Source organism: Pristis pectinata, chromosome 6 (assembly GCF_009764475.1).
Source record: "Pristis pectinata isolate sPriPec2 chromosome 6, sPriPec2.1.pri, whole genome shotgun sequence".
In the NCBI taxonomy this organism is placed as follows: domain Eukaryota; kingdom Metazoa; phylum Chordata; class Chondrichthyes; order Rhinopristiformes; family Pristidae; genus Pristis; species Pristis pectinata.
This window is the reverse complement of record NC_067410.1, coordinates 25,699,171-25,725,895: the sequence shown is the minus strand read 5'-3', so window position 1 is coordinate 25,725,895 and position 26,725 is coordinate 25,699,171. Positions and strand designations below refer to the sequence as shown.

At 38.0% G+C, this 26,725-nt stretch overlaps 2 protein-coding genes across 2 annotated transcripts in view; both read left to right on the top strand.

Moving 5' to 3' along the window:
- Positions 1-227: 227 nt before the first annotated feature.
- rps23 (ribosomal protein S23) lies at positions 228-4,641 on the top strand. Its single transcript, XM_052018818.1, has 4 exons — positions 228-365; positions 2,000-2,159; positions 2,529-2,649; positions 4,446-4,641. The coding sequence occupies exons 1-4, from the start codon at positions 362-364 to the stop codon at positions 4,590-4,592; spliced, it is 432 nt and encodes a 143-aa protein (XP_051874778.1). The 5' UTR covers positions 228-361; the 3' UTR covers positions 4,593-4,641.
- Positions 4,642-11,735: 7,094 nt separating this feature from the next.
- The window catches only part of LOC127571333 (dynein axonemal heavy chain 12-like), a 144,971-nt gene continuing 129,981 nt past the window's right edge, over positions 11,736-26,725 (top strand). Inside the window, 6 exon segments of the mRNA XM_052017623.1 lie at positions 11,736-11,789; positions 12,979-13,069; positions 15,261-15,287; positions 20,294-20,483; positions 24,633-24,708; positions 25,928-26,078. Coding sequence (XP_051873583.1) covers positions 11,740-11,789; positions 12,979-13,069; positions 15,261-15,287; positions 20,294-20,483; positions 24,633-24,708; positions 25,928-26,078 — 585 coding nt within the window. The 5' untranslated portion in view covers positions 11,736-11,739.

The window sequence follows — 26,725 nt, the reverse complement described above, 5'->3', positions numbered from 1 at the left end:
TTCTCAATGGAAATTCAAGCCTCTCTGCCCCCGAAGGAGCGCATCCCCTGTGAATGACAGCAATCGCTCCCAATCAGCGATGGATATAGGCTCAATCAACCAATTAGACTCAGCAAAAGGCGGGACGGCTAGTTTTATATCTTTTAAAGTCGGAAAGACCACTACTTTGCAGAGTGTAATATTTTAGTTCGAACAACGAACGTATTTTCTGTCGGGTTTTTGCTAGTATTGAGTGAAAGGTTGTAGTTTTGCTCGCGTTTTGTGGCAGGCGGAAGGGAGCTGGTGGCGGGGTCCTTGCGGCTGGTAAGAGCCGCGTCGCTGGGCCTGCCCGGTCTTTTTGCCGAGCGGCTGAGCCTGCAGCATGGGTGAGTGTGGCGAGCGGGCCCAGCGCTGCTCATCCGCCCGCCGGCCCGGACCGGCGCTCCGCCACGTCGGCTCATTAACGTCACTTGCGCTCGGTGGTGAAACGCAGCGAGCCCAAGGCAGCCGCGTTTTCTTGTAACGAAGGCCTCCTGGAGCAGCTGCAGACGGGGCGCCGCCGTCACGCTGCCGGTTCCCGGCCCGAGGCCGAGGCCGAGGCCTGGGCCTGGGCACAAAATGGCCCCAGGGGAAAGGGATCCCTGGAAATCTGAGCACAGGGTTCTCAGTTTTAGAAACAAAAGCGTTAGGTGGGACGATTTCTGGAGGTATCCGAGGAATAGTTGGGGGTTAACTACTTCAATGTTGAGTAAATGAGTTTGAGGGTGGTGATTTTTCTTTCACTTGTGCACCTTGGTGATGGAAGGGCCACTCTAACTTTCACGTTCAGCCTTCGTTGGAAGGGGTTTGTTATTCTAACACCAGGGTCTTTTATTCAATTCCACTATTATCCTTAATTATTTTTATTTGAGCAAAAACAATTAAGCATAGACGGTACTGCACAATTTTGTGTTACAATTTATTTGTACCAAGTTCTTTAAAGGAAGTATTCAACTTTATTGATTGGGGTTGTTTCAAAATGTAACTTAATTAGCTGGTTTTGGCAGGGAAAATGAGATGAAAATGTGTACAAGAGGTGAGGATATATGTGTAGTTTATTGAAAGTAGCAGAACAAATTGAGAAAGTAGAAAGAATTCTTTGCTGTACAAATTGAGGTACAGTGTATAACAGCAAGGAATTCCTTGTATGCTTTTGTAACACATGAGTTGAGTCACAACTGAAGTGTTGCCTTCACTTCTTGATGCTGCACTTCATAAAGCATACAAAAGGTAAGGTAGAAGAGATTTGCCAAATTGATTCCTGAATAAGGAACTTCAGATATGTTGGTTGACTTGGGATACTAGGGTTACTCTTAGAATGGAGGTATTTAATGTGAGGTGAGGTATTTGAAATCATAGAGAAACTGTTCATGTTGGTGGAGTGGTCAAGAACTAGGGGGACATAAAATACAGGTAATTGACAAAAGCAGAAATGCCATGGGGGGGAGGGGAAATGCGCAGTGAATGGTTAGTGTGTGGAATGCACTGTCGGTAGTAGTAGAGGCAGATTCAACTGTAGCATCAGAAAGGAACTGGATTGGAATCTGAAAAAAAAATTGCACAGCTATGGGGAGAGGGCAGTGGACTAAGATGGATTGGTCTTGTATAAAGTACTAAATTGATGGGCCAAATGGCCTCCCATGTTGTAACTGTTGTGATTCACTCAGGCATGTAGATTTATGAAGAATGCTAGCCTTGATACTTGCAACACTGAGTGATTTGGCTGTGATTGTCAAAGTAAACAATCTAGAAAACTACATAAGTTTTCAAGAAGCTCAAAATAAAAGCTGGAGGTACCAGAAATGTGAAATTATAGAAAATGCCTGAAATTAAAATTTTGAATGCCATATTTCAACGTAGAAATCAACAACTGGACTGGATTTGTCAGATTTCAATCCCTTGCCTGATAACCGTTTTATTTCCTTTTACTCTAGGGAATTTATTGTAGTAGTTTGCATATGATTCTAACATTTGTTTTTAGGTAAGTGCCGTGGTCTCCGTACAGCCAGAAAGTTGCGTAACCTGCGTCGTGATCAGAAATGGCATGACAAGCAGTACAAGAAGGCCCATTTGGGCACAGCCTTGAAGGCCAACCCATTTGGAGGTGCATCCCACGCCAAAGGGATAGTCTTGGAAAAAGTGTAAGTATTTTTAAATGGAGGACCTGTTATAGCTGTTGGTTACATCCTTGTGTATGTTTACTACACATCTTTTGCATCATCTTAAAAGGGATTGTTAGAAAGATAATGAATCTCTTGGAAAGTTCCACACTAGTGTTTGTGTATTCTTATGATGAGACTTGTAACTGAAAATAAGTAATTCAGTATATTGGTCAACTAGGTTTAACAGTTTACCCAGTTGTTTGTATGGACCACTGTTTATAAACATGCTGAAAACTGCTTGTCAATTTGTATGCACTTTTAAACATAATGTGCCAAGATAATTCATCATTCTTGGAGAGAACCAAGAAGGGAGTTAGGTGTAGAAATAACTCGTTTGCTCTTTCACAGTGGTGTTGAGGCCAAGCAGCCCAATTCTGCCATCAGAAAGTGTGTTCGAGTGCAACTTATTAAGAATGGCAAGAAAATCACAGCTTTTGTTCCAAACGATGGTTGCTTGAATTTCATAGAGGTAAGCATTCATGTTTACTGTACTTATTAATTAGTACTGAATTTTTAAATGGAAAATGAAGCCATTTCTATGAAAATTGATTTCATTTTTATTTTGTAATAATGAATCTTAAGCTCTATTTTGCCTTTTTCAGTTTTCTGGGTATACCAAAATAGATTTTTTATAAAATATCTTGTGCTTTAAATTTAATCTTTTGGTTTTCATTCTAATTGACATTTTAAACAAGCATTTAAGAACCCCAAAATCTGCACAAGATAAATAATGATTGCTACCTTAATAGTTTAAAATTTCACCACCCATAGTAGGATTCTGTCAATTATCTTATTGTCAAAGTACCTTGGTGTATTTTCTTACCTTATTGTTAAAATTATCAAAGTACCTTATGGTTTATTGATGTAGCTAGAGGTTGACAGTTTCCTGCAGTGTTCTCAATGCTCCCTCTTAGACTAAAAGTCTTTAAATTTTACGTTAACACAAAACAAGCTGATGTAAGTAATAAAGAAAAATTAACTAAGCAAATAATGAGTACCAAAGCACTGAGTGAGAAAGGGATTAATAAGGCATTCAGAATTCTGGGCTTTACCCATAGAATGAGAGAGTTTAAAAGCAGGGAAGTTATGCTGAACCTTTAAAAACCCTTCTCCACTGCTGAAGAACCTATTTCTATGGGAAGGATATGAAGCCCTTAAAGGGGGTTCAGAAAAGATTGAGAATGGTTTCTGGGATGAGGGACTGCAGTTGCAAGGATAGATGAGAGAAGCTGGGATTGTTTTCTTATAAGGCTGAGGGGAGATGTGGTAGAAATATATGAAATGATTAGGGGTCTAAACAGTGGTTAGTAGGAAACTTCCTTTTGGAGGGATTGAGAACTAGAGGTCAAAGGTATAAAATAGAAGGGAAGAGAATTAAAAGAATCATGTGCAAAATGTAGGGTGAAGGAAAATTTGTAAGGCTACAGAGAAAGGGTTGGTGGGTGAAACTTGGGTTTTTGTGGTAGATCAGGGGTGGATACGATTTGGTGAATGGCCTTCTGAGCCACAACCATTCTATGATTTTACAAACTTAAACTGTATTGGGTGTAATGGATTTCCATTTAATGCCAAACACTAAAGTGCTGTTAAGGTGCAGGCATGATACAGTTTGGAACTAGCACATTTGCACGAAGTTTGCATCAAATTAGCTTTGTGCTCTTCACATTTTTTTTTCATTCAGATTGTGAAGCAATGGCTCTCTCATAACCATTTTCCCATTCCCGCTTCCCTTTGCTAGGCATCCATTCTCGTACCTCTTGCTGATATAAATTGTGTGCCTTACGTCATGTGTTTTAAATACTTGGCCTCTTCCAGAAGGAGGCCAAGAGAGGCAGGTCTGTGGGAATTACCTACATATTCCTTCAATTTGCAAACCATCCTGACTTGGAAGAATTTTGATCCTCCTTCATTGCTTGTTTAAATACTATCCAACAGCCTTGAGGGAGTACCTGTATTAGATGGTCTGTGATGGTTTGGGAAAGAGTTTCGCCACCATCTGCTTAAGAGCAATAAATCTAGTGAAAGACTGAATAAATTTAAGAAAAAAAACTCAAGTCACTCTACTGAACACAATTTAAATATCATCTGGTCTTTAGTAGCCACATTTTCCTTTTGGCTTGACTTGTTCTTCTGTTGATAAAAGCATGACATTAAGTGAAGAAAAAATTATAATTGTCAATTCTTCCTTCCTTTCCTTTATCTTGCATGTTTTCTAATTTGTAAATGCTTTGAACTATTTCATTGTTGCAATTGTCTCTCTTTTAGGAAAATGATGAAGTTCTGGTTGCTGGTTTTGGTCGTAAGGGACATGCTGTTGGTGATATTCCTGGTGTCCGCTTCAAGGTGGTTAAAGTAGCCAATGTATCTTTGTTGGCCCTGTACAAAGGCAAGAAGGAGAGACCAAGATCTTAAACCTGTCATTATATTAACAAATATGGAAAATAAAACATTTTAAAGGAAACATGTTTTTCAAAAGCTAATAATTGTCTCATTTTATTAAACCCTTACTATTTGCAATGTCCACAAATTTTTGAGGGAATAACATGAGAAGTTGGGCTTACTATGTCACTTATAGGTTGTATCCTTCACCCTCTTGACCAAGGAGTGGTGCAACTTCTGTGGGCCTTCAACCCAGTCCAACTTGGGTACCTCTCCTATGCCAATTTCCTATGCACCTCAACACTGCTGATCACAGGCAGCATAAGATCGTAATAGAAAATGTCCCCAGTTCTGAGACATTTGAGGTGATGTACTTGTGTCAGAAACAAGGGCACCTGGTTAAATTATGACTATATTGGGTTGAGAAGCAAAGTTGTTGGGTACACATCTACAAATCATTGAAAGTAGCAACCCAGATTAATAACTTGGCACCAATGCAAACAAAGCATTGTAATTCAATTCAAGAAGTATAGAGTTGGTATGCAGAAATTCTTGAACTTTATGGCACTTAATCTATTCTTGGCATACAATACACAATTCTGCCCTGTAAATCATAAAAGATATTGAAACACTGGGGAAAGTGACAGATTTGAAAGGGTGAACTGAAAGGGGATAACCATCGGGGTGGAGCAAACAGTGTCTTGCCCAAGGATGCAAGTTTGAGAGATAACCTTATAAGGGTCTTTAATATTGCAAAGACAATTGATGGGGGGAAACAATATTTACAATTGCAAGTAATCTAAAATGAAGGGTCATTAATAAATCCAATGGAGAATTAGAGGCTCTTTGGCCTTCTATGCCCACCATCTATATCCCATTTATAGTGATTGTTCTGTGATCTATGTCTTGATAATTAAATGTTCATCCAGAGACAGTTTTTACCTCCCACCACTGTCAGGCAATGTTATTCCAGATTCCAATAAGCATTTGAGTGAAAATGTCTTTCCTCAAATCCTCTGAACATCTTGTGCTTTATCCTCTAATATTGGACACCTCTGCTATCTGAAAAAGTTTCCTATTATCTTCCCTATTTATGCCCTATGTAATTTTGCAACCCTTTGTCATGTCCTATCTTTGCTCCCAGTAAAACAATCCAGCCTGTTCAGTCTTATAACTGAAATGCTCCATTTCAGGCAATGTCCTGGTGATTCTCCTCTGCACCCTCTCCAGTATAATCACATCCTATTGTGTTGTTACCAGAAGTACACGCACCACTCCAGCTGTGACCTAGTCAATGGTTTCTAAAGTTGTACCATAATTTTCCTACTCTATGCACCTGACTAATGAAGCTGCCTTTACCATCTTGACAACCTGTGGTCCCACCTTCTGGGATCCTTGGACTTGTACACCAAAGTCCCTCTTCCTCAGTGCTACTCGGGCCCTGGTATTCATTGTGTATGCCTTGCCAAAATGCTTACAGGAAGTTCAGTTAGTAAATAGGACAAAGGAAAAGGAGATAAACAAGATGAAGTAAACTTGAAGATGCAAAAACACTAGACAATAGAAAAGGCAGGTCAAAGGTGAATCATGATGTAGAATACAATCTTGCCTCAATCACACAAAGATTAAAAAAAAACAAAATGTTGGAAACCCTCAGCAATTCAAGCAGCATCTGGAATGAAGAAGAGTTAGCATTTTATGTCAGATCTTTTCCAGTTCTGACAAAGGGCCTTGGACCTGAAACATTAACTCTTGTTACTCTAAAAATTGGCAGTCACAGAAGAGATATTGAAACTCTATCATTCCCTTTATGACTCCTAGTTAACTCTTCCACCTCAGCTTCCTGACTGGTTGCATCATGATCTGATACAGCAATATGAAAGCATAGGAACATAAGAAACTGTAGAGAGTAGTGGACTCAGCCCAATACATCACAGGCATATCCCTCTCCTCCATGGGTAGTATCTGCATGAGGCGATGCCTCAAGAAGGCAACATCATCTCAAAGATCCCCACCATCCAGGCCATGCCATTTTCTCACAGCTACCATCGTGCAGGAGGCACAGAAGCCTGAAGTCCCACACCACCAGGTTCAAGAACAGCTACTCCCCATCAACCATTCAATTATTGAAACATCCTGCACAATCCTAATCAACTACCTTGGTACAGCAACACTTTGACCACTTTGCACTACAATAGACTTCGTTTTTTTTGTTCTAATTGTGTTCTTTCTTGTAAAAATTGTGTATAATTTATGTTTATGCTTTTCTTGTGAATGCTGCTTATCTGATGCTATGTGCCTGTGATGCTGCTGCAAGTAAGTTTTTCATTGCACCTGTGCATTCATGTACTTGTGCATATGACAATAAACTCAAATTTGACTTTGAGCTAACCTCTGACTCTTTGTGGTACCTTCCCATGCAGCACCTGACATTTTATCACTTCCCTCCCTGCAATCCAGGAACACAAATGCGCATTGCAGATCCACTTTAATGTGCTGTGTTTGGTGAGAACAATATGGTCTGAACATCGGAGAAATCTGGCTGCTTTGCCAAATACCTCTGACCTGTTTGCAAAGGTGACCTTGAGCTTTTCAGTTGCCCATTCTCCATCCTATTCCACTCTGACATCTCAGTCTTTGATCGCTTACACAGTTCCTGCAAAGCCCAATGCAAGCTTGAGGAATGACATCTTCCAAAAAGGCATGTTAAAAACTTGAACCTTGAATTCAACAATGTCAGATAACCAGCATTTCTAGCTTGTATCAGAACTGGCTGATTCTGTCAAAAGATCACAAACCTGAGATGCTAACTTTGTTTTTCTCTCTCTTCACTGATATCTAATGGGCTGACTTATGGATTTGAATTTCATATTTCCAGCATCTCAGTGTTTTGCTCTTTCATTATTGCCTTCACAATTGGCCTTTTTGTCCCTTTCCATTACTCCCTCAGTATTCATGCTTTGTATGACGAACTGCAAATACTTGCAATACCAAATTAGCTCTCTGCTCTCCCTTTACATCACATGAGCCCCTTTCCTTTCTTTCATTCCAACTGCTGAGAAGGAAGATGTTCTTAACTTTGTGAGAGTCAGATCTAGGGATGGTTCCTGGTCCTTAGAGCACCTAAGTAACAACATACTCCATAGCCAAGCCTAGTTTCATTATAAGAATCATGAGGCATGTCTGAAAAGGATACGTATCCCTTGTCATCCAGAAGCTGTCTTAAAATTTCAGACCAGTTGAAATAAATACATGATGGAGGGCTGTTTCAGGATGAAAGAATAATGGCTATTGCCATGATGTTGGACACAGATCCACAGGTCTTTGATAACAGACCTTTTGTATATTGAGTGAGTGGAATCTTTCAGGATTGATAATGATGACAGACTGTTGATAGATGGTATCTAAGACAATGCCAGTAGAGCCTACAGCACATATTGTGGAAATGTGTCGCATGCACAATTCCTTATGCTCTCTCACTTCTTAGGATAGGAGATCATGAACCACAAATTGTGAGATGCTACTGGCAAACTGTGAAGCACCTACGACAAAAATGTTACAGCATCCAGTCATTGTGGTAGTGCTATGTGTTTGCTGGTGCAAACTGATGTTAAAGCTCTGCCAAAAACATTGCTCAGTGATGGTATCTTTGGAGAAGCAAGAGTACCTAGAAAGAAAAGCATAGCTCCAACGCCACCTGCAAATTCGCCAATAACACTACTGTGACGAGAAGGCGTACAAGAGTGAGATAGGTCAACTGGTTGAGTGGTGTCGTGACAACAACCTTACGCTCAACGTCAGCAGAACCAAGGAATTGATTGTGGACTTTAGGAAGGGGAAATCAGGCGAATTAGCACCAGTACTCATTGAAGGGTCTGCGGTGGACAGGATGAGCAGCTTCAAGTTCCTGGGTGTCAACATCTCCAAGGATCTCTCCTGGGCCCAGCACATAGATGCAACCACGAAGAAGGTGCACTAGTGTCTCCACTTTCTCAGAAGTTTAAGGAGATTTTGCACGTTATCAAAGACTCTGACAAACTTCTACAAATGCACAGTGGAAAACATTCTGAGTGGTTGCATCAGAATCAGATTTATTATCACTGACTTATATGTCGTGAAATTTGTTGTTTCATGGCAGCAGTACAGTGCAAAGACATACAATTACTATAAATTACAAAATAAATAAATAGTGCAAAAGAAGGTATAAGGAATAACAAGGTAGTGTTCATGGGTTCATGGACCATTCAGAAATCTGATGGCGGAAGGGAAGAAACTGCTTCTAAATCATTGAGTGTGTGGGTCTTCAGGCTCCTGTACCTCCTCCCTGATGGTAGTAACGAGAAGAGGGCAAATCTACCAGGTTAAACATCATACACAGTGTAAAATCCACTACATTTATTTGCTAAGGTTACTCCAACAGCACCTCCCAGATCTTTAACCTCTACCATCAAGGACAGGAGCTTCAGGTGTGTGGGAACATTGCCACCTGTATGTTCCTTTACAAGTCACACACTATGTACATTGTTTCCCCTCAGTGCCTCTGGGCCTGTATCCTGTAACTCTCGCTCCAATGATTGCGGGAGTATCTTCAGCTGAAGGACAGCGACAATTCAAGAAGGTGTCTCACCACCTTCTCAAGAACAGTTAGGGATAGGCAGTAAACCCTGGCCTGGCCAGCAATGTCCAGATCCTGAAAAATTAAGAAATATAAACTGGGCGGGGAGTGAGGAGAAAATTAAAGAGAGCAATAGCCACAGTGGGTTCTATAGTTAGGGGGGAGTCGGCAAGCATTTCAGCCTGTGGGTGTCATTGCGGCGCTCTACAAATGAAAGTTGTTGTTGAACCAAAAATCTGGTTGAGCATGCTTTTAAAATAAACTTTGCAGACGTTTGCTTCAGAATCAATCAAATTGGCGTGAATGGGACTTGCCAGATAGAAAGAATTGGATGTTCGCGATTTTAACCCCGACAACCCCGCAGCAGCCCCGGCTCCTGAGTGAAGCAAGAGCTCGGCTCCTCATTCGACACTGGTTGTGACGCGCGCTGCCTGGCAACGCCCGATTCGCCATCTCCATGGTGACCGACTTGTTTGCGGATATCAGAAGCGGCGGGCTTCGCCTGCGGAGGGTGGACGGAGATAAAACACACCGGCCGACATGGTAGGTCACCCTGGCCATGTGCTTTCGTGCGGGTGGTCTTTGGGACTCCGCAGACCTTCAGCAAGTTGGGAGTCGAGCTGCGGGGCCAGGTCGCCTTGACCCCCCCCCACAAGCGGGCTCAGTGAGAGGCCGGTCCTGGTCAAGCCGAGCGCTGGTCAGTTCTCTCTGAGGCTAGGCTGGGCTGGGCTGGGGGCTGCTCTATCACTCAATTCTCCACAATACCACAGCTCATCTCAAAAAGGGCAAAAGAGATTTAAAGAGATATAAGCGGATCAAAATCATGAGGTTAGAAAGTTTAAATCCTGCTTGACTAATGAAGTAAATTCTCTGAGGATGTTGATAATCAATTAGAAGAAAAAAAATACTGGTATGATATACATCGACTGACAAAATGTTTTGATTATCAAAAATGCTTGTGTAAATGTGATTGCTACATGTTAACAAGGAATGAATGGATATTACTCAGTTAGAAAATATAACTAGTATTGTCACAGGGATCCAAGGGTATCCTCTAAAAACAAGTACAGTCATAGCGCAACATACTAACATTCTATTTATGAATTTTCACGACAATGCAATTGACTCGTTAAGTTATGTGTTCTTGATTTACAATACTTCTTTTCATTCCAATAATGCATAATGTTAGAAATAAACAACAATTTTCTATATTTTCTATGTTTCTAATTGAAATTCCAGTTAAGTGGAGAGACAGGGTGAGAGTCAGGCAAATGGGAGGGGAATGCGGGAGATGGAGAGGCATCTTGCATGCTTCATTTGGTGAGTACCTTGAAAGGGTACATTATCATTAATAACATGATTTTCAGACAGTTATATGTAGTTTTTGGGTATTTTGACTGAGATTCGTGAGCTCTGAACCTAATGATAAAGGCCTTTTGATTATGAAATTTCCCTTAATGAAACATTTCTCTTTCATAAATTGAGGGACAATTGTGGAATGATAAAAAAATCATACCAAAAATGATGGCTAATAAGAGAAAAAGAGTGAAACATGGTAGCGCAGCGGTTAGTGTAACGCTATTACAGCGCCAGCGATTGGAGTTCAATTCCTGCCGCTGCCTGTAAGGAGTTTGTACGTTCTCCTCGTGACTGCGTGGGTTTCCTCCAGGTGCTCCGGTTTCCTCCCACATCCTAAAGATATACAGGTTATTGGGTTAAGATAGGTGTAATTGGGCGGCGCGGACTCATAGGGCCAGAAGGGCATATTACCGTGCTGTATAAATGAAGTTTTAAAAAAATTAATATTTCAGATTTACACCATCTATGTTTTGCTTTTGGAGAGTAGAGAAACAAAGGACTGCAGATGCTGGAATCCAGATGAAAAACACGATGATGCTGGAGGAACTCAGCAGTCCAGGCAGCATCTGTGGAGAAAAGCAGGCGGTCAATGTTTCAGGTCAGGGCCCTTCTTCAGTCCTGAGGAAGGGTCCTGACCTGAAACGTGGACTACCTGCTTTTCTCCACAGATGTTGCCTGGATTGCTGAGTTCTTCCAGCATCATTTGTTAGAAGAGTAGAAAGATCTTAAAGAACGAATCTTCAGGGAAGATAAAATAAAGTTGCAGAATTTGGAGAAAGGATCAAGAGATTGATTATGTAGAAAGGGATTTAGGAGCATAGCCTTTTAAAACAAAAAGTTATAATTTGTTGAGAGACACCTACATTATCCTTTTCCACTTTACAGCCAGTTACATGAAGTGAAGGGAATGCTGGTAGATGAGGAGGAACATTGGGCCTTCTGCATCTGCACTGTATATTGCAGATATAATTATATGCAATTATTTTCATTTTTGTACTTTCTGTTTTAACAGCAGAAAAATTCTTAAACAGTCTTTTGGAATAATTAAATTTGGTTAATTTTCTTTCTCCATTAATTTAGATGAAGGCCTCAAAGAAAGTTAGAAATGCCTGTGCACCTCAGCCTGAGGACATTAGAATTCGACTGCCTCCTATATTCCCTATGCCTGAGTCAATAGTGAATAATGAACTTTCTACAAGCAAACTTATGAGTTACAGTTCCCACAAATATCACCAACAGTTACTTGGCAAAATCATGTAAGTAGAATGTTTCGAAGTTGTCACATTTATTGGAAAAGAGTTTCTTCTGTGACCAAGTTTCCTTCAATCACAGCAACCACATTGTAAACTTTTATTTAATGGAGTCAGAATGCATTAATACAATTGGGATCAAATGTTGATAGAGATGCAGTGAAGACTGCAGTGGATTTCTCCACTTAACATAGCTCAATTATGTTTCCTTTCCATGGGTTCATAATTCCACCTTAACTATATGAAGTCAAAATTGGAAGATCGTTTCAATGAAATTCTAAGATAAGTTCATTTCTGAAACAATGCGGTGTTATTCAAAATATTGCAGTGCACCTAAACCACATTGAGGTGGACTGCATTATTATGAGTGCAAAGACATAGATCATACAGAAGTGTCATTCAAAACTGCAGGAGGTGGCTACCTATGTCAGTGCTGCCAGAAACCAGTAGAACTACATTTTAAAAAGAAGTTTGGAGACATTACAAATTCTGTAAATGTTGTACATATAAATTTCATATGCAACCTTTCAAGTTGCTCACATTACTTAACATCCATGTTCGTCTTTACCAGACATATCCACTTAAGGAAAAGTGCAGTGAAAATTTCAGGTAGGCACACTCAAGTGGATAACAGGTTGAATCTGTACAAAAATGATGACACATTGTGTATGTGGAATTCCAATCTGAATCATGTAGTAACTTTGGGAACATTTACAATGGAACTCTCAAAGGTAAAGCCTGCACTGTTGTTTGGCTTCCAAATGGTACTGGAATAGAATAAAGCATTGCCAAAGGTTTGCATATGCATTCAATAGGTCAATTGGCTGCTCTGTAATTTAACAATTCCATAATTTAATCTTTATATTGTTATTAAACTTGTAATCAAGATGATCAATGAGGATGGTGTGTTATGACACCAGTGCAGGTAGTTCTGCCTGCCTTCCTGTCTGTCTGTTTACCACATGTATATATTAAGGTGCAATGTGTTTTTCCTTTCCACCACTAAGGAAGTCTAGAGTTTTGACTTAGTTCCACTTCTTCACAAAAGCTTAATGTTGTAATCACAGTAGCAAGACAATGCCTTTTTCATTATTTATTATAAAAGTTCACTTATTTGTTTAGTTAATCATATACATCCACCTGCATGAAAAGATTTGGGCAATAAAGGCTTATATTGTTAATTTTTAATTTATAGGATTGATGATGCACGTAGGATTTATGAAGAAGTAATGCAGGAAATTGAGAAACGGGAACCAAGCACTCCTGAGCCTCAGTTGCCTTCCACAGTGAGTGTTTATGTTCTTCTGCTAAAAATATTAATAACCCACATTTATATAATACTTTAATTGCTTTTTTCTCATTGTATTCCTCCTTTTGGCTTTATAAAATCCTCTGTCTCCTGGCTTGAAGCAATTAACTATGATACTATCTCTCAGCAAAAGCCAGGAAACGTAATTGGTTGCTTGAAGATTTAACATTTTTTTGAAGATTGAAGTAACATTAAATGCAGAAAGCCACACTTTTTGCATTCTCTCACATTCTAAAGTTCATATAGCAAAGTGCAAAAAGAATGCAACTTTCAGGACAATTTTATTTTTATTTATTTTTCCTACCAGCTCATTTAGTCTCTTTTAAAATAAAAAGATGTAGAATGAATTTCATTTTAGCAAATCGTTCACTATTTGTTTCTTCTCTACTAATTTTGATAAATGTTTCGAAAACCACTCCAAGAAAATTATGAATAATTCACTAAGCTTCCCCTAGGCATTTAAATGGCAAACTGTACATACAACATGCCAAAAAATGTGACAGTTTTAGTTACAATATGTGAGGTATGGTAGTTGATGGGTTTAGTTAAGTTATGCCCAAGCTTCCATTGCAAACTCATTAACTAATATAAGCCCAAACAGAAAATCTCTCACTAGTCAGAACAATAGCTCATCGTTTTCAGTGCTCAACTGGAGCAGAACTTTCTCTTGCAACACAAAGAGGAGGAGATAGATAGTCAGATATTAAACCATTTTTCAATGATTGATTTAATGATGGTTTTCAATTACCAGATCAATTAACTAATTGAACTTAGAGTAATAATAATGGCTTAATGTGAACAGAAGTAACTTTACGCCCAAAATATAGGTGCATTGAAACAACTACCCTTAAATGTGTGCTTGGACAGAAAGCCACTGTCCCATCATGGCCAGTTTTTAGTGGGGACTGCTAATGGTGATCGACCTATTGAAACAATGTAGAAGGTTGCAAAAGCTTTAGTGTAATATGTTTATTCTCACACAAAAAAGGTTATGTTGCATATCAAGTCTTTTGTTCTATTTCTTTCCATTTAGATTCACTATAATCTGTCTGATTTAATGGTAGTTTGCAGATTTTGAATACGGCATTTGTTAGAATGTATAACGCAAATTCGGTTCTTGGCATCACAGCCTTGGGCAAAAATATAATGTTAATATCTGGAATTTTGGAAGAACTTATTGCATTCAGATTCTGCCAGTATTGAAACAGTCAATCAGAATTACAATAAAACCCATTGTTTAAATTTAATAAGTTGCTACCCTCTTTTGGGGACTTGAATTTTAGGAAAAGACATGTTTTGAAAAGTGTACGGTTTCTTTTCATCATGTCCCTTATCCATGTAACCAAGAGCAGCTCACTTTCCAAATTGTACGAAGTACATAGTACCGGAAAATTTGCTTCCCAGATCACAAAGCTTGAACAGTTTGCAAAACAAATATCGAAATTCGTGCCTCTGAATGGAGAATAGTTACTGTGGACCTTCACTTTCAAGGCAGTGAAAGTGGGCAAACTCAAACAGAAAAGTTAAAAATTGTGCACAGAAAAAAAATCAATATTATGCAAAATTAATTGTTTTCTTTTCAAGTTATACTAAATATAACATCATCTGAATCTTCTTAAGGAATATACTGGAATTTTATGTTTATATAACTAATAAATCATTTTATCTTAGAGTCACATTTTCTCTAACATTTTTTTCACAAACATATGTAAATACTTTATTCTTCAAATTATCAAATTTAAAATCCTCATAATTCTCACTGTAAAATCTCTATCCTTTTATCATTTCATGTGCTCTGCCTTTAGAAATGCAATGCAACCAACTCCCACTGCAGCAGTAAATGATTTCACTTAATTATAATATATATTCTTTTAAATAAATCAGGTAATTTCTTGTTTTGGACATAACAATTTCAGTTATTGATGAAAAAAGATTAAAGGAATTTTAAAAAAGTCAGAAAAACAAACTAATTTTGAAAGAATAATGAGAACATAGTGGCTGAACATGACAAAAATACAGCAAACATAAATAGATTTAAATGTTAATTGTCGTGAAAGTTTCAGTAATCTACAAAGAAAACTTTTCAGGATTTTGACTATTTCTGATGGTGCTGTATCAAGGAATTATTGGACCGAGATTATTAAATATTGTATTTCTTTCACTTGCAGATGAATAGCGAGCAAAAGCAGCGAAGGGTAAGTTCTGAGAAGTGGCTTCCAAAATAAAGATTTGTGTAAACTACATAAAAAAAAATTAACATTGAATCATTTCTAGCTCATTGATCAATCACAGGCATGGATGAATGAGAGCATTTTAAAAACATGATGCCTTGCATGAATTGCAAACATAGCACATTTCAATGCAGCTTCTTTAGTCAAAATATGACAGTGACTTATGAGGTTCGTCAGATTGAATGCTGAGAATATTAACGGAAAATCCCAAAGTAGTATGTGCTATTCTTCCTCAAATTGATTGATTGTATGCTATTAGCCCTTTACTATGCTATGCACTGCTGCAGCATTTTATTATTGGCTGGCCTTGTTTTCTTTTGATAACTGGAGCAGCTCCAAACTCTCTTCAATGTTGCCAATGATTTCTTGATGCTGAAGTTTGTCATTTTCCCTCGTGTTACAAATGTGACAGATGACCCTGGGGAAGATGCTGAAGACAAATTTGATCCTTTCCTTGCGCTTGGAAGCAAAAATCAAAAGTTAAAGAATAAACTTGCCATCAACATTTTCAGTCCAAAATATGACTTATCCAGCAATGATATATCTAACTATACATATTTGCTGTCCACTTATACTGTGTCCATATAGCTTGGTAAATTTCAAATTGTAAATTCTTCCATTTAAAAATACCATTGCCCAGCTCTACCACCTCCTGAACACCCATGTATAAATGTTCAGTGACTTCAATAGTCATTGTATGGAATAGGAACAAGAAGCCAAGAGTATACACAGTGAAGCTCTGACAGAATGGATGTCTGCAGAGGAAGATATTTAACAACACAGTACTTTTTGATCTGTGAGTTGGGGACGGACTATAACCGATATTGTGCCTTCATTTTGGCTGATAGTGTTCTTGACCTGATACTGTTTGAAATATATATTAGTGATATGCCTGTTACCTCTTTGAGGAAAATTGCATATGACCTGGCATACACAGGTAAAAACATTAAAATATTGAATACAAGCTGACATTGAACTTGTCCGTATTAGCAAAATATTTTTGCAATTGGAAACTGTGGCCAAGTCCAATTAAATCTGTTGACTCAGTATTTCACTGCTAATAATCACAAAGTATGTATTCCTCTCAATGTGACCTTTTGTACCAAAAAAGTAGAAAGTGTTTCACCCTGATTAGATGTGGTTCTCAACTGTACCTTGACATGTTGTAATCTTCAAAAAATAGTTGTGAAACTTAGGAGCTTGCTGAATACTCAGTGGATTGAGTTAGGTTGCCATATATAAGCACTCTACATCTTGACTATAGTATTGGTCTTTTCAATGTGCAATAACCATGCACCTGCTTGGGCTTGTAGAAGTCATTCTAAATGTGTGGTTGCCCAACTAACCTTTGCACTGTTGTGACCAGAACCCTAAAATCTTCAGAGATGTACTGATAGACCAGACCTCCTCATACATGGAGGTTTGACAAATCTCCCAGATTGCTGCTTGAGCCCCTGGAAACTTTTGCAGAGAAGTAGCTTAGCTTTTGGGGAGTACAACATTGCAGCATTTTGGAAGAAAGCATGATATGAAATCCCCATCTAGAATTAATATCTAACTGCTGGCTTCCTGATTTTGACCTGAGCACAAAATATGGAATGTTCTAAATCAAATCTGAATGGAACAGGTGGAGTGATTTTTTTTGCACAAGAGGTACTTTCGGATGTGCTTGTAGCAACCTCCGGGTTCCAAACAATGGACCACATAATAATATTCTGATCTCATGCAAATTTGATGGTGATATGACAAAAGCTATATTTCTTTTACTTGATCTTAGACTGGTTAACTAACCCTAAATAAGGTTTATAATTGTTGCTCCAAGTTAATTAAACCAGAAATCACTATCCTATAAGCAGGGAAGTAAAGCATGCACAGTCATCGAAAACACTTGCTCACGCTACTTTTCATCTTGCCATTTTACAAATGGATACACAAAGTTTAAAGTACACATGCCTACATTATACAACTTTAAGTATTGAGGTTACATGCTAAACAGGGCCTGATGTACAGAGTATTTCCAGTATTTTTTTATTGTTTTTTTTATTTCAGAGTCTAAGACTGCCTTAATTTTTTTTTACTAAAATAAACATTAAACATTTCTGGATTCCCAGTTAGCCTTATGTGACTTGTTGCTAACTTATTAGATCAGAGGTGACTTTTGTTTCGTGAATAACGTGGTATATTTTTGGATTATGTATCACTAAGATGCATATATTGATAATGCTAAATATTATCCATCAGGCTTAATAGTAACCTTTCTCCAAAATTTATTCCTTTGGATTCAAAGCAATAAATTTTGCAGGTAGAGTGTAGTGTACTGACAGTGCCATTCAGTGTGTTCAATCCTGCTGATCTAGGATGAATTTCTAGGTAATATTATCTTGTATCATTTCCCCCTATTTATAATTCATATTTTGGATAACTTCAAGGCAAATAGTGTTTCATTATTTGGGTTTAATCAATGTCCCCAAAGGGGGCAGCTATGAGATGTGCAATCCAGCTGGGGTTGATGCCAATCATTTTTTCCTTTGTCATGCTGTAGGGCTTGGTAACCTAACTGAGATCAGGATGCCAGGAATGTACTTGTACCAGAATTGCTAGATCATTAAGTTCTTGCTGCACTGGTGCATGTGTTATTTTCTGCTATGTTAACCTTCCCCTACTCATGCACCTTTTGAAAATTGAGTACATTTGAAGACGACCAATTTCTATATTTCTGACTGTAGTGATCTCAATCTAATCAACCATTGGCCTTGCAAAGTTACTACCAAAAAAATTTCACCTAATAACTCTCACTTTTTCAACAGTATGAAATTCTCTCCTTTCGATGGAATACCCTACTTCCATTCATGCTTATTTTTTCTATTGTTGAAATTAGGCATCTACTGCAACAAAAACAGAAAATGTTGGAAATGCTCATCAGGTCAGGCCACATCTATGGGAAGAGAAACAGAAGCAACGTTTCAGGTTGGAGACCCTTCATCAGACCTGAAACATTGACTATGTTTCTCTGTGTTCTGATGAAGGGCCACCAACCTGAAACATTGATTCTGTTTCTCTTCCAGCAGATGCCGACTGACCTGCTAAGTATTTCCAGCATTAGCTGTTTTTGTTTTAGATTTCGTGCATATGGAATTTTCTTGATTTTTCAGGCATCTAATAGTTTGGTAACTGTAAGAAAGAATAAAATACAATGAAGCATTCAGATGCTCTGACAGTATATGATACACTTGGAAAATATGTTTATTATTTTATGACCATGGGGCAAGAAGAGTGTTAAAATGGAACAGGATTTTCTCTTTTTGCCATATTTCTGGCTTTACTCCTCAAACCCCATTGTTGACGTTCACTGTCTCAATGGCAACATGGGAAATGGAACAAGGAGATGTTGTAACTAAAGGTGAAGCTTGCTCAATTCCAACCTTCCCGCTGCCACTTTATTCAAATGAAAACCCACTTCCATGCATTGTAGGGAACAATCAAAAGGGGAGCAAAATACTTGAACTTAATGTCTACTTCTTAGTGCCATGTCCAAAAGCTAACATAACAACAGGACAACTTACAATTTTATAGCATTCCTCAAATACATCTCAGAGCTTCATAAAACAGTGGAGACACAAAGCATGACCCAGTAATTTAAGAATAGGTAGCGGGATTAAAGCACAGTTGAGAAAATTATTTTATTGAAGTAAGGAATGATAAAGTTGAGATGCTGAAGTAAAGTGGTATCAACCAATACTATTCCTCTTCTAAACAGCAGACCTGAATTTAGTGGCAGAAACAATATGGAACATCAGTTAAAGGAAATTTGCTGTGTTTTTATGGAGAGTAATACAGCATGGAAGCAGGCCTTTCAGCCCAACTTGTCCAGGCCGACCATGGTGCTGGACCCAAGCTAGTCCTATTTGCCTGTGTGTGGTCCATATCCCTCTTAAACCCCTCCTATCCATGTACTTATCCAAATGTTTTTTAAGTGTTGTTATTGTACCTGACTCAACCACTTTTTCTCTAGCAACTCATTCCGTATACACACCACCCTCTGCATGAAGAAGTTGCCCCTCATGTCCCTTTTAAACCTTTCACCTTAAACCTATGCCCTCTAGCTTTTAGTTCCCTTTCCCTGGGAAAAAGGCTATGTGTGTTCACCTTACCTATACCCCTCAGGATTTTATACACCTCTAAAAGGTCACCCCTCAGTCTCCCACATTTCAAGGAATAAAGTCCTAGCCTGCCCAACCTCTCCCTATAATTTAGTCCCGAATCCTGGCAGCACCCTCCTAAATCTTCTCTGTACTCTTTCCTGTTTAATGATGTCTTTCCTATAACAGGGCAACCAAAACTGTATATAATACTCCAAGTGTGGTCTCACCAACATCTTGTACAATGGCAACATAATGTCCCAACTCCTGTACTCAGTGCCCTGACTGGTGAAGGCCAGCGTGCCAAGTGCTTTCTTCACCACCCTGTCTACTTGTGACACTGCTTTTAGTGAACTATGTACTTGTGTTCCTAAGTCCCTCTGTTCCACAACATCACCCAGGTCCTGACCATTCACTATATAAGTCCTACCCTGGTTTGACTTCCCAAAATGCAACACTTTGCACTTATCTGAATTGAAAGCCATTTGCCAATCCTCAGCCCACTTACTCAGCTGATCAAGATCAACCTAATGAAAAAATATACACCCATTTTACTTCTAAAGATGATGTTGTTATGTCTGGATTACATGTACAAACAATATGATTTTGTTAATAATGAATTGATTTTGCTTTAAATTCCCCTCTCTATCCACTAATGACATCAAACATAAATGCAAAAAGAAATAAAATTACACTTTGGATATTACTGTGATGGAACATGTGAAAGCATTATTTTGCAATTTGTAACTGAGGATTGAAGAAATAGCAATTGATTCAATAGATTGGAAGTTGTCTGAAGTATATCTCCTGTTGTGTTCTGTTCAATTTCAGTTAAACTACTTATTCATGAAACAATGTGTGGAGAGTAGCCCTGTGGTACCAATCCAGCAGCAGTGGCTGGACTCTATTTTAACTCTGGTACCACTCTCACTGAGAGAAGGAAAAATGAGAGAGATAATTGTACGTGAATTATTTGAAGAAGTTACCAAAGATTTTGAAAAGAGCATGAAAAGATTTTTGGGTATGTATTTCAATGTTAAACTTAACATATTATTTGCAGTGAGACCACTTAATTATTATATATACTAGATAATGGAAAATAATAACAACTGATCACTTGATATGTGTTGAAATGGCTGATCTTGTGAAGAATGGCCTCTTGAGAGAAATAATAAAGGGCCACATTTAAGCAGACATCAACATGTGTCACCATTTCCAGAATGAATCAATAAAGAAAGAAAATTCTCTTCATAATAAGTTGCTATTGAACAAATACAAAGCACTTGTTGCAATACAGAAAGCAGGCTACAGGCTAGTTGGTTTAATATCTGTCACAGTGGAAATGTTAGAAGCTATTTATCACTTAAAAAGTTCATCGAAATCAGACAAAATTAACACTGAATTGTGGCATGGAGTTTTTTGAAGAAACAGCATGTACCATGGATGTAAGAGAACTGACAGATGTACTACTGTCAGTTTTCTAGAAGGCATTTGATAAAGTGTCAGATTGATAATTGGTTTATTATTGTCACGTGTACCAAGATACAGTGAAAAACTTTATTTTGCATGCATCCACACAGATCATTCCAAACATAAGTACATCGAGGTAGTGCAAAGGGAAAAGCAATAACAATGCAGAATATAGTGTTACAGTTACAGAGAAAGTGCAGTGCAGGTAGACAAATAAGGTACAAGGGCCACGACTTGGTAGACTGAGGGATCAAGAATTCATGTTTATTGTACAAGAGGTCCTCTTGTATGATAAAGCTGAACTCTTGATCTCTCAGTCTACCTCGTCTTATAACAGCAAGATAGAAGATGTCCTTAAGACTGGTGATGTGTGTTTTTAAGCTTTTGTATCTTCTGCCTGATGGACGGGGAGAGAAGAGAGAATGATGGATGGGAATGCTGACTGCTTTCCTGAAGCAGCAGGAAGCGTAGACAGGGTCAATGGAGGGGAGGCTGATTTTCATGATAGACTGGGCTGCGACTACAACTCTCTGGAATTTCTTGCGGTCTTGGACAGAGCAGTTGCCGTACCAAGCTATGATGCATCCTGATAGGATGCTTTCTATGGTGCATCTGTGAAAATTGGTGAGGGTCAACGGGGACACTATCAAATTTCTTTAGCCTTCTGAGGAAGTAGAGGCGCTGGTGTGCTTTCTTGGCCATAGTGTCTATGTGGTTGGACTGGGACAAGCCATTGGTGATATTTACACTCGAAAGATTTAAAAGCTAGGCTTTTATCTACTGGAGTTTAGAAGAGAGAGAGGAACTGGTTGAAATATAAAATTCCTGAGTGGCCTAGACAAGGTGGATTTGGAGAGGATGTTTCCTTTTGTGGGTGAATCTAGAAGTAGGAGTCTGTTTAAAAATATTTTTTTTTGCAGACGGTTATGAAATTTTGGAACTCCCTTCCTCATAGGGCAGTGGAAGCGGAGTCCTGAATATGTTTAAGGCAGAGGTACTTGAAAGGTTACCATGGCTAGATGGGAATGCAGAGTTGAGGCTGCAGTCAGATCAGCCATGAACATTAAACGTAGGATCAGGCTTGAGGGGCCAAGTGGCCTACCCTAGCTCCTAATTCATTTGTTCATAAATTTGTATATATATTTGTTGATACTGATGTAGTGTTTCCACCAGTGAAGAAGATTAAAACCCATGATGAATGACAGTTGAAGAGAATTATGGGAATGTGTTTACATAGAAGTAGCTGAGACAAGACTAGATCCATCTAAGAAGAAGCTAGATAAGAATATGTGTGAGAAGGATACAAAATTTCATGCTGCTAGTTAAATGAGGATGAGGAAGAATGCTGGCAAATGGTCTTTTTCTGTACAGTGGAAATAAGACAGCAAGTTTTAGTGAGGCAGAATTACTTTATTAGTTGCAGATTATCAGATGCTTGCTGGTTTTCACTACTCTGCCATTAGCTTTTTATTTATGGCACCTCTAGAATTTGAAGTTGCTGCATTTGCTCATCAATTACCCAATAAACTTGTCACACATTTAGCTGGTAATTAACAGCATTAGAATATTTTTATTGGCATAATAATTGCAATGAATACCAATCAGAATCTCTTGTTCAACATGTGATAATTTTAAGTGTACAATCTCATCTTCTTCAGATTATGGATTGTTTAATAGATTTTAAAAATATGTTTTTTCTTAATCTTCTTTTATCTTATTTTCCTTTTCCTTACCTGAATTTTTCTTTTTTTCAATTTCTTTATGGGTTCCTAATTTAGTCATTCCTCTGTTTATTTCTCAGTTCTAAATTCTGACGGGTAAAGGAGATGTGTTGTTTGTCCTATTGTTCACCAAGGTGTCCTCTTACCCTTTTCAGTTCTTATTTCCAGCAATTTTGTGTGCCTTTTAATTCTAAGTTAAATACCTAATTAATGAATACTGCATGTCTTGCTCATTGGCTTGAACTTTGTGGTCAGAGAAAAGCAAACAGCTATTCTCTACATTTATAGATGCCCAATGATAATTTATAGTCTTTTAAATTGGAACCAGTGATTATTAAAAATCAAAAATAGTGTTTTGCCCTTCATGGGGAAGGTAAGATTGTGTATGGCCAAGCAACTATTTATCTCCTTAACCAATCAAATTCCACAATCATGACTGACCTAAATGGAATCTGTACCAGGAAGTGTGATTAGAATATTTAGCTCAATACCAGATCACACAGAGAATGTGATATAAGAAAAAGGATTAAAAAAAAACAATTAAAATTGGAAAGAATGAGATTCCATGATTGCTTAAGCTTATTTTCATTACGAGATGAATTGTTTGGTTGTACTTAAGACTTACTGCATTGTTATAAAAGATATTGAAATTGAAATGGACAAGACCTAACTTGTACATGCATGTTTAGATAAAACTTGAATGGTGAGCCAGATAGAAGAATAGCCTCTTGAGTAGTATGTGGAGAACCAATGCATCTTATACAGTAGTTTATCAATATTAATGTTTAACCGCACGTGTCACACCTGCAGTTGAAGTCTGCACTGCTGGAAATACTGATCCATTAAAGTTAACTCATCTTTAATAAGGCTTATAATACATTCTTTGCACCACAGTGCAGTGCAAATTAGCAAGGAGACCTCCAAAAGCAAAATATTGCAGATGCCAGAAATATGAATTATGATAGAAATATTCTGTAGGTAAGACAGCAGCTATGGAGAGTCAAACAGAGTTAACATTTTGATATGAGATTCTGATAAAAGATCATTGGCCTGAAACATTGACTTTGTTATTCTTCACACAAATATTGTTTGACCTGCTGTGCCAAATCAAGCTGGCTATGGCCAGCAGGTTTGAAGGGAACAGCCAATTGCAGGAAAGTGCACCCCAACTTCCATGATGCTGGTCTAAGTCCAGGGTGAGCTGAGTGACAAATGCCAGTGCAATAGGTTCTCTACTTGGTTGCTGGACTGAACTGGTTACGCCCATACTGTATTATTTAAATCATTACTATATGTTTGTGGATTGATAATCTGTACTTGATGCCCATGCTTGATTATGGTCTACTTATTCATTTGTTCTATATTTTAAGCAAAACTACTTTTGTTTATTGTGTAGATTTAGAATGGAGGGATATACATTCCATTGTTATTTGACTTTGGATAATTTTAATTATTAATGTCAATGGTGGAGTTTTAACATTAGAAATATTACTTCTGTAACCTGCTTTCCTTTGATTTCAGGGCAGATAGAATTCTGAGTGTGGAAAGCTTTCAACACTCTGCAAGCAATGTTATCATGATTACCATTACATTACATTTCATGTTTATGCAGCAATTGGGTATGCAAATGTTCAATGCACCAAGATAACTCAATCTTTTCATGTGCACAAACAAATGTATTATACATAATTTCAGTTAGGATCTACAGTATAATCTGCTGATAAATCTTGAAATTGTTGTTTTTGTTGCTTCACTCTATTGAGAAGGAAATATGGTTCCTCTATACCCAGGAGGTCTGTCTTTGATTTGGTACTGTATATATGCATTGTAATAAGCTTTGATTTTTAGTTTATCTGTAATATTAATCATTTTTGGCACTAAAAAATAAAAGAAAAATCATACTTTGCATAGTTGCCAACTTTAAAAGTTAAGAATTAACTAAGAATGTATCTACTTACTGTCCATATTTTATGTTCTAGTGAAAAGTGTTCTTGTAAAGCCAGAAGTGAAAGGGCTTGAATATGAAGATTCTGAACCACTTCCACAGGAACCTACGTGGGTATAAAGTGTTGATACAGTCAGCTACCAAAATGCTTATTTAGTTATAATTGCATTCTTCACTTATTTAGTTATTCATCTCTGTGAATGTGTGAGCACTTTTCCATGTCAAATACTCCATGTATACCTCCAGATGTAAATAATGATTTACAGCAGGAGTCTATTCATCAGCATAGCACAAGAAAGACAGCAAATTTGCAACACATGTATTATTAAAGTGTTGGTCTGGATAAGTAAACATATCTGTGTCACTAGAATGCAGACTTTCCCCATATAAGTAGAATTGCACTGACACTGAAGCTAACAGAGACAGTATACTGTGAGACAGAGACAGTGGCCACTCACAATCAGTAAAGCCATAAATTGCATGGGTAAAATAAACACTTGGTATGTGATTCTATACTGTGAGTTTCTTGGTGATGTTGGTAATGATAATTTACAGTTGAACGTTATTCCTGATTCAGAAAACAGGAAAAAAAAGTCTAATGGGGGAGAAAAAAGACATTTAAAATATTTTCTTTGTGGCATCTTAAGGTGCCTAACTGCAAAGCAGGATTTCATTATCAATGGTTGGAAGCTGCCTACATTCAATGCTGATCTGGGGAGAAACATACAAAACACTAATCTCTTGAGCCTAAATTGCTGCACAAAGTTCACTCCATATTCAACTATGAGGCTTCTGGGCACAAACTTTGTGGTGGATGGAAATCCCATTACACGTGAGATCCAGAACAAGCTCCATCCATGAAATTGCTGAAGAATTTTGAATGTTTTTGGCAAAGGGGCTTTTTTGTAATTTTGCATTTATGCATAGTAAATCTGAACTTGATTGCACTTATCTGTGGAGATGTTGCCAATTCTGCCAATCCAAGGCACTTTGAGACAATATTTCCATACAAGTACTAGGCTGTAGAAACTTAGTGCATAATTAATCAGGTTCTGTTTTAAAATCACCAACTTGCCATATATCAGAATTAAATATATAAATATGCTTGCCTCATTCTTACTGGTAGTTGTTTTCTCCAGCTAATCAACATTTTCAGTCCCTGCTTATCGAAATTTGCTGACATTAGTGATGATAGCTAATAGAAAATTAGCCCTTTATGGTTTGAGAATTTTGTCCTGAGGTTTGTAGCTGTAGTTTTTATATTATCTGTAACATTTTATTTCCTTTTAAACTTTAATTTACTTGTATGTTATTTTCTCTGTTATGTAGAGGTTTGGACTTCTCTAAACCTTGGCATGAGAGTTTCGTAAAAGCTAGAGGAGATCAAAAAAAATCTCTACATCCTTCACCGCGTTCTGCAAGCAGTTTGGATTTAGGTTACCTTACTTTTTCCAATTTGCTCCTTCTGGATTGTCGGATTGTAGGTATGCTAAAGCATCTTATGATGCAAAAATTTTATAATAGGACATTTTCAAATCTCATTTCATTGAACTATAGGCTGGTGAACCTAACATCAGTGGTGGGAAAGTTACAGGAGGGGATTCTGAGTGACAGGATCTACCTGTGTTTTGAAAGACAAGGACTAATTGGGTAGTCAGCATGGTTTGAGTGTGGGCAAATTGTGTCTCACGAATTTGATTGAGTTTTTTGAAGAGATGGCCAAGAGGATTGAGGAGGGGCAGTAGACCACTGTTTACATGGACTTTAGCAAGGCATTTGACAATGTCCCGCATGGTAGGCTGGTCCAGAAGCTGGGATCCTGGTGATGGGGGTTATAGGGTGGTAGTGGAGGGTTGTTTTTTTTAGATCGGAGCCTGTTATCAGTGGTGTGCCACAGGGGATCTGTGCTGAGTCTCCTGTTGTTTGTCATCCATATTAATGATTTGATGAGAATGTTGGTGGCATGGTTAGTAAGTTTGTGAATGATACCAAATTGGTGGTATAATGGAAAGTGAAGAAGTTTAACTAAGATTCCAACAGGATCTAGACCAACTGGAAAAGTGGGCCAAGGAATGGCAGATAGAATTTAACTCAGGCAAGTGTGAAGTGTCATATTTTGGGAACTTA